At 33.4% G+C, this 8,776-nt stretch overlaps 1 protein-coding gene across 2 annotated transcripts; it reads right to left on the minus strand.

Moving 5' to 3' along the window:
• Positions 1 to 4: 4 nt before the first annotated feature.
• LOC111295091 (pyruvate kinase 1, cytosolic-like) lies at positions 5 to 7,945 on the minus strand. Of its 2 annotated transcripts, none has more exons than XM_022888455.2 (16): positions 7,323 to 7,945; positions 6,876 to 6,972; positions 6,461 to 6,558; positions 6,127 to 6,282; positions 5,338 to 5,415; positions 4,928 to 5,059; positions 4,426 to 4,506; positions 4,201 to 4,272; positions 4,015 to 4,104; positions 3,397 to 3,541; positions 3,099 to 3,187; positions 2,493 to 2,588; positions 2,258 to 2,325; positions 1,909 to 2,008; positions 1,348 to 1,407; positions 5 to 343 (listed from the first exon to the last, which is right to left on the minus strand). In XM_022888455.2, the coding sequence occupies exons 1-16, from the start codon at positions 7,389 to 7,391 to the stop codon at positions 191 to 193; spliced, it is 1,584 nt and encodes a 527-aa protein (XP_022744190.1). In that variant the 5' UTR covers positions 7,392 to 7,945; the 3' UTR covers positions 5 to 190. The 2 variants fall into 2 exon arrangements, with proteins under 2 accessions (XP_022744190.1, XP_089599878.1); XM_089743752.1 differs by having other exon boundaries at positions 174 to 339.
• Positions 7,946 to 8,776: the final 831 nt, after the last annotated feature.

Raw genomic sequence — 8,776 nt, forward strand, 5'->3', positions numbered from 1 at the left:
TAAATGAGGATCAACACATTTGACAATACATTTATTGAAAAAACTGTTTATTTCATGATAGCTATCATGTATGCTGCCGGAATAGAAGGTATGTCAGTATGTCCAAGCATAGTTCTTTATGTTATACATGTTTAAAACATGGACTTGGCAAACTGAAAACTTCTCATGAACATTAGATGCAAAATTAAATCTAAGCTTCAAGTTCAAGGATCTTCACGACTGATGCATCACCAAGCTTCTGGCAAACAACAACACGGTCATGTGGCTTAATAACACCTGAGGCCTTTCCATGATCTAAAGCAACCTTTAAGACTGATTCATTTGTGCCAGTTTTCGACTCTGCCTGCAAAACCAAGTATATGTTTGTTTTTCTAACTAGTAAAAGAAGCATTAAATCACTTCATGAGATTCATATGACTATTTTTGCTATATTTTGTTATTCCAGTTAACAGCATTTGAAGGAAATGTGACCCAATTATTGTGACACTGGAAATGGAAATACCCATAATTGTTTTTACCCTTCTCCAAAGAATGAAGAAGTGAGCATGACTCAAAAACTAGTATCTACCAAAAGTAAAGAAGTATTTAAAGCAGGGGTGTTATGGAAGAAAGGACGGGGATGGTGGATTCAAGGATTGTGGAGGGCCATATGCACATTGTATACCCAAACCAATGAAATAGCCTAGAAGAAAGAATTGTGGCTTTGTCATTTCAAATTCCAAATACTAAAGTTCTGCATCAACACGGTGCAAATCTAAAGCTCTTCAAACATGGCAGCATTTTTAGTGTAAAGAACAAATTAATTTCCTTCATTCTATGTTCTGAATTCTTTTGTGGACCAGCCCCAGGGGGACATTCAGGACATAAGATAAAATAAAGGGCAGATTGGTGTGTAAAGCTCCCACTATGCGTGGGGTCCAGGGAAGGGTCAGACACATTGGGTCTAGGCTGCATACACTAGACCCAGTGGGTCCCAACCCTTCTCCAGACCTGCGCATAGCGGGAGCTTTATGCACCAGGCTGCCTTTTTTTTAATCCTATGTTCTGAATGTCCCCCAAGGGCTGGTCCATCAGAGGCGTGACCACTGAATAGGCTGATGGATTAAAGGTTCAATTTTTCAGACAGGGTGAGTCTCCAGAGAATTAACTATATTCTGACTCTGAGCAATGGTGGATAAATGAAGCATCAGAATATCAAAACAATGGAGGAGTGAATTCAGAACCAGTAAAACACAGGCTATTGGAGTGTTGTTCAATGTTCTGTGTAGCTAATCAAATCTTATTTCGTCTTTACCATTTCCCTCTACAGATAGGGAACATCTCTAACAAGCATCAAATAAATCTTACCGGATGTCGAGGGTCTGCCAGCATGGGGAAAAGGCCTCTGACAATAAGGGATTGCCTTGCCTGCCACAATCATCCAAAGAAAAGAAAAAGTGATGAAGAGTCTTAATTTCAAGTTTTCAACTAAATAAGCAGCTATATTAGAGTGGAATTACAACAAGACTATTCAAAATAAAAATACTCAGCTAATCAGCAAAAGAAAGATGAAAAAACAGCATGTAGAGTGTTATATTCAATTAACAAAAAGAAAACCAACTGCTTCAAAGAAACCATGCATTTTAGAAAATTTTTGGGTTGTTTACTTGTTTTCTTTTCTTTTTCAGAACAATGGTTGGATATAGGTGTCAAATACTTGGAAAGTAATTTTGCAAATAGCTTGAAGAGTGTTGCATTCTTTAATGGATTTATTGTAAAAGCATTATGCAATGCAGTATGGTAATAAGTATCTAGAAGGTCAGAGACAAAGAAATTTTTCTTAGAACTCCTCTGCACCTAATTAAAACCATTAAAATATCAACAGACTCATCCACATGGAACCCATGAAAAATCTCATCAGTAGTATACCTCAAAAGCACCGGAGAAAGTCCAATGTAGTTGATTTGTCTTTAGCCGAGGGATGACAACAGATATCACAGGCAGGGTTGGCCTGTACTTTGCAATCAGCCTGCAATAGTACGTAATTGTTTGAAGTTACAATTAACCATGAATCAGATATCACAAAAGTACAAACATAATATTTGCACACCATGCAGGAAGATCAATATGCAAATTAGGGAATGGGTGCTGAGGAACAAAAGGATTAACATCAATCAAAAGCATTTGCATTAATTATAAGATAACAACAACAGACATTGTCATAGCCTCATGCTCACACACACACAAACCAATGCAGAGACAAAATACTAAACAAAACCTTGCAGCTCTTCCAGTTGAAGTGAAGCAAATAATTGCGGAGGCTTTCACCTTAATAGCCGCACGTACCTGTGGTACATTAAAGTCAATTATACTTCTGAGGGAACTTGGGAATTTGACTTCCAAAAAAACTTCAGTCAGGAAACAAATTTTACAAGGCAATAATCAGTAAAATGCAAAAGATTGGAAAGACAGAAATGAAACAGTTTAAAGGAGGAAGCATCAAAAGTGAGTACAGCTGAGGAAGCAATGGATTCCAGATGACTCATTGGTTCCCCAACATATTTGACAGTTTTCTTGAAATATAGGTCTTGATTGAATACTTTTTCCGCCTGCAGAAAGCAATTTAATTAAATAAGCATAGCAAGTTGGCAACATAATGGAATAATCTACTAAAATATCACAGCAACAAACATAGAAGTAATAATTTTGCTTTGTAATATTTATACTAAGGAACTTGCATTATCTATATCACTCAAATCCACCCAGATCCCATAAAGCATTGTTCTTTTCCTTTCTTCTTTTTGTTTAATAGCTTGAGCACTTGGAGGGGTCATGTTCATTACAACGGTCAGCATTGAGCTGATAGGAGTATGAATTCAAACCCTCACATTCTTACGTATACTTATGAGAAGACCAATAAACTGAGTTAGCTAGATAGATTGAACATTCATATAACATGTAAGAAACCTTTCTATAATCTGAGCCATACTGTTAGGACAGTGCTTAGATGAAAGAGATGAATATAGACAAGGGCAAATTCAACAGACAAAATATGTTCTTCCAACAAAGGTTAGGATGGTAGAAACAAGCAAAAACATCCACATTGGTGGTAAACTCACCTCTGCACAAATTTTTCCAACTGTAGAAACAGTCTCAACGGGGTATAGTCCCCGCAAGGTCTCTGCACCTAGAATTATTGCGTCACTCCCTGAATCAACCAGGTAGACAGAAAAATAAGATTCCAATTGATGCCTACTCTACATAAATCCATATCAGAATTCAGAAGTCATTTATGAAACAAGGCTTGAGGAGATAAGGAAATAGCAATAATATAATTAAGAAATTCAACCAAATTCACAAACAGTCACAGAAAAGAGAAAAAAAAAAAAAGAATTGTGTAAGAGAACTACAATTCACCGTCCAACACAGCATTTGCAACATCAGTTGCTTCAGCACGAGTAGGTCTTAGGTTGTCTGTCATACTGTCCACAACACGATTGACCACTGCAGGCTTTCCAACCATGTTGCACTTGTAAATAGCAGCTTTTTGAAACAGAAACACCTATGAACTCCAAATGGAATGATACCAAAAGATACTAGTTAACTTGCAGGTGCTTACATAGTCCCATAAATTAAAACAATGAAATATCCATTTCCTGATTACTGTAAATGTCTCCATTACTTGGATAGCAGTCTTATGGAGAATCCTCTTCAGATGTTGGGATGCAATGTCTTTCCTACAATTTACTAGCTTATATCTGACTAAAAAATCAGATGGGTGAATATATGCTTGCACTTAAGTAGTGACATCGGACAAATGAAAAACAGACTTGATACCTCCTAGCTATCAATAACACCATTAAGGCTTTTAACTAATGAGGATATAGTATCCAATATTTGTATTATTTGCACTTTTTGTATACTCTGCTCCTTGACATTTTATAAGATAGTTTGCAAGCAAAGAACGCATATAAATCCATGACCTAGATGGTCACACCCTGATAAATACTATTGTGATCAGAAACAAAAGCTAACCTTCTCTGTTGGGAGATCTATCCCCAAATTTCCTCGAGAAAGAATGATTCCATCTGCTTCTTGTAAGATCTCATCAAAATGTGTTAATCCCTACAAGAAGTTGATAAAAGACAAGGTTCGATTTCAAAATCATGTCTCGAGTACAAATCAAACGAGTGTTAAAAGCTGCCCGATTATACATCTGACCTCAATATTTTCGATCTTTGCAAAAATTTGAGTCCGGTTGAGCTCACCCAGTTTAGAAAGAAAAGCACGAGCCTGCACACAGCAATGTTGGAAGTGAAGGGGGAATTGAAAAGAAATTATTTCACACCAGCAACATTAAGATTTTAAGGAAGTCAGGATGATGGAGATGCAAATGGAGAAGCTGAAATAATGAAAAATATGAACTTCAAGCAGGAAATTTCTTACATGACGAATATCTTCTGCATGTCGGGTATAAGACAAAGAAAGGAAGTCTATGTTGTTTCGAACACCCCATGTGCTTATAACCTGATATTAGAACATTATGAATGCATTTACAAAAATCTCAACATGTACCTACAAAGCAGAAATATCATGCTGATCTTCTTCTTTTTTTTTTTTTTTGTAGTTGCATCAAAACAATCTTGTGGAGACAAAATGTTCATCATCTATCTAAAGTGAGTTTGTTTTGCAACTTAAGTGAAGTACAGGATAAGCATTTATTAATAATTCTACATTATCTAGGCCCATCATAAAAATGGATGCTACAAAAGATGGAATTCACAGCCAGAAGGATGACTTCAAGCAAAAAGATACACGGATATCATTTCCATTGGAGGTTCTCCTTGGGCAACATTTCAAGTGTAATAAACACAATCTCTCCAACAAAAATAATGGATTAATTCATCAGATAATTTAAACAAGCATTTGATAGAAATAGGAAACTTACCTCCTTATCCTTATCTGTTAAAGTGGGCATATCAATACGAATTTGAGAGACATGCAAGGTATACAATGGCCCAGACAAGGTAGCAGAATTCTTGATTAGGCAAACCACATCTTCACCACTCAACTCAGCAACCTGCATCATGGGACACACACCGCATTAATAGCCTTTAACTTTCGATACCCCTCCCACTTCCCATCCCCTAGGCAATATACTTTTCATTATTTCTAACTGGCTTTTTGGTATAAGATCAACCTTACTTCAAATAGAAGAATAATTAGCAAGCAGATTAACCTGTGTCCTGCTCTAATAAAGTGTAAATAGCCAAGACATATGCCCAACATGGGATGTAAGTCAATATTCTGTCGGGTCAAAATGAGCCCAATAAGCCCATCCCTTTAACATTCCCTTACCTCTAACCACACGGAAGTAGTTTCATTTCCTGTAAACAGGTATTGGCCAATAAAGATAGTATCTCCCTTCTTGACTGCCTGAAAGGACCAAAAAAAACTTCAAAAATGAGAACAGAGTCGACTAGAATGGAAGGATTACTACCTTCTTTCTTATCATGATAAAATTTGGAGGAAGAGAGGATACAGAGAGAGAAACCAGAAGACAAAGACAAACTATTTGGAGATAATAAAGCCCCCACCACAATACAAATCCAAAAGGAAAATCACCTTCATGTGAAGTGATTAAAGAAATTCAGTTAACTGGTATCTGAAAAATGGATATAATGAACAAGAACATCCCCTTTATTAACATATAACCTGCAAGGACAAGAATTACGTGTACATGGAAATTTAAAGAATGCCACAGGACACCAAAGAGTTCACCCAAATGCTTTTTTTCCATTTACAGCCTCTTCACAAAAGATTCTTCACCTGGGCAAACCATTATGTTAAACTAGGTCCTATACATTTGAAACTTAAAACCAGTCAATTATTCGCTTCAAATATAATTTTATCTAGATTATTTAGCAGCAAATGAAGACTCTCAGAAAAGTGCCAAACCAAAACCATTCCTAATAATAAAATGTAAAAAAAACTAATGCAGAACAAATGCACAAGTTTTAGTTGAAAACTCCTTCAATCTATTGTAAGACATTGAAGTAAATGAAGATATGAGATGCAAAAGTGAGATAAATATCAGACTACAGACAGTCCATGAAAAATTACAGATCCCATTAAAAAATTGGTCACCTTAGACAGCCCATGAAAATTTATTGGTAGAAGATTAGAAGTAGCTTGTTTATCTTGATCTGGGGTGAGGATGACTTTTGTATCTGCCTCAAGGGAAATGGGTTGCTCCGTTTTGTTAACTACTTGCAATTCTGGACCTCCTGTGTCAAGCATAATCTGAAATAATAGACCAATATTGTAAGACTTACATTTCTGAAATCTACCAAGTAAAACAAAAAGAAGATCTCATTAAGGCTTGGATAAACCACCGTGTACACATATCAGGTAAAGGACCTTAATGGAGTAAAATAACAGTATGAATAATGAAGGAAACTAAGGTAAAAAGGAGGCTTACAGCACAGAGCTTCTTAGTACTCTTAACAGCTATCTTCAGATTTTCCAATGTCTGTTGGTGAAATTCACTATCACCCCATGAAAAATCGAACCTCGCCACTAAATAAAACAAATCACAATCACCTCAAAAGCACATGAAATCATATTCCACTAGCAAAACAAATAAACACATTACAAATGCATTGTTTCATTCGTCTCTATGAACAGACATGATTGCATCTAGAAATTAATCAATGCACTATAGCTGACATAGAAAACTAACTTTAACCGACTTCCCTGAACAAAAATACAGTTGAAAGGACTGAGATTTGATATAATGTTTGTCATCCACAGCCTAAGCAAACAAACCAATGTAAAACTAAAATTGCATTCTCAGACTATAATCACAAAAACTAACGTTACAAAAAAGGACATACCAGACATTCCAGACTTAAGACAGCCGGAAATTATTTCAACAGATCTCGACTTTGGACCGAGTGTCCCTACAATTTTCGTCATTGCAGGAAAGAAACTCTGCAAGTCACATTCAAACCAAAAATTAGTAATGTCATCCAAATTCTTCCAAAGATTTAAAAAAAAAAAGGAAAAATTTCCACTATTTATAGCAAAGTATTGTTAGCCTTGATCTTTTTTGTTCTTTGAAAACCCATTTGGCCAGATAATTTCAATACACTCTACACAAAAAAGATTTTTGTTTTTTTTTTTTTTTAAAATTTCTTCTTTTGATTTCTCTTCATTTTACTCAGCACCCAAAATTAGAAGATCGATGAACACCAAAAACAAAACTTTAAAAGAAAAAGAAAAGCTTTTAACATAAACAAAAAAATTTCGTGGTTTTCAGCAAGCAAAAAGACAAAACTTACGGGCTTAGGTGGCTCGAGAATGGAAGACATTCTTATGGGCTCTTCGAGAAGCAAGTGATTTGAATTCATTTTTTTCCTTGAAAAATTATATTCAAGAAAAAGAACACCAAGAAGAAAGTGAAGAAGAAAGCAAAAGCAAGAAACTGAAGAGAGTGAAGGAGACTTTTTGTTTTTTCTTTTTGAATTCAGATTTCATAGAGATTGAGTGACTTTTAATTTTCTTTTTCTCTTTCTACTTTTCCTTTGTCACCTTTTTATTACATGACAGAAAGTGACAATTTTTTTTATGAAATTTGAAAATTTTTTCGTAGATTTAATGTTTTTACGCGGCGAATTAACGCTGCATAAAAATTCCATGTGTCGAAGATAGCTCTAATATTTCCAACGTTTGATCTTGGATTTTGCTTGGATTCAGCCGACGAACCCTCCATAATTCAATAAAAAAGAGAAAATTCCCTATCATGCTTACTATATATAAACATCATCCGCCAAAAGAAAACAAGTGTATGAAGGTGACAAAAAGGAATTAAAAAAAAAAGTTTATTGAAGGGCTTGGGGATTTTTGGCCAAAAAAAAAAAAGTGAAGGGCTCATAATGTGCTTCTCAAGCTTTTTCAAACTTTCTTTTTTAAAGTTTAGGAGTTAAAACATAAAAAGCATGGTGAGGGTGGATATTTGTTGTAGATTATCAAAAATAATATATTTATACATAATAACTTAAATAAATAAAAAATATAGTAATATAAATATAAGTTATAATTTTTTATTATAATAAAAATAACTTTTCCAAATGAATATTTTAATAACAAAAAATTAATATATTTTTTCGATATCACATATATTAATATATAAAAATTAATGTGATGAATAATTCTTAAATTATAATAAATGTTTAATGTAATATTTAAATTTTAAAATTTTTAATATGATATTTGAATTATAAATTTATTAATTAAATAATATTTATTTTTAATATAATTAATTTCACATAATAACATATAATAGATAAATAATCATTTAAATACTGTATTACATAATGCAAATATGTAATAGATTTACGAGATAATCTTATAATTTTTTATTTATTATTATAACACACCTTTATAACAAAAATAACCCAACACAAAGTTAGAAGAACAGACTATTAAAAAGAACTTCAGAATAATTTCTTTTTCACTTAAAATTAGTCAAGTTTATTCTTAAAATAATTTAATGAAGATTAATTTTTAATTAAAATTAAGAAATTAAGATATAAATAACAATTATTAAGATAAAGATAACAGATTCAATTAATTTGTTAATATTAATTGAAAAAATAAGGCTTAAATATAAAAAATTCCTAAACTAGATTTAAATAATCGTCCAAACTTTTATCTTTTAATTATAATTAATTGAACTCTCAAATATTTATTTTTATTTAATTAAACTTTTAAATATTTATTATCATCAAATTAA

This window comes from Durio zibethinus, chromosome 14 (genome assembly GCF_047325235.1).
Source record: "Durio zibethinus cultivar Kanyao isolate XHJ-2024 chromosome 14, ASM4732523v1, whole genome shotgun sequence".
Taxonomy (NCBI): Eukaryota; Viridiplantae; Streptophyta; class Magnoliopsida; order Malvales; family Malvaceae; genus Durio; species Durio zibethinus.

What these genes read in the sequence shown, in the direction of transcription:
- LOC111295091 (XM_022888455.2), bottom strand. Translation starts at nt 7,391, where the DNA reads ATGAATTCAAATCACTTGCTTCTCGAAGAGCCCATAAGAATGTCTTCC. An exon ending in TTCTCGAGCCACCTAAGCCC is followed by an intron (nt 6,973 to 7,322) that starts GTAAGTTTTGTC and finishes TGTGACTTGCAG; the next exon opens with AGTTTCTTTCCTGCAATGAC. An exon ending in CTTTCTCCGGTGCTTTTGAG is followed by an intron (nt 1,408 to 1,908) that starts GTATACTACTGA and finishes TGATTGTGGCAG; the next exon opens with GCAAGGCAATCCCTTATTGT.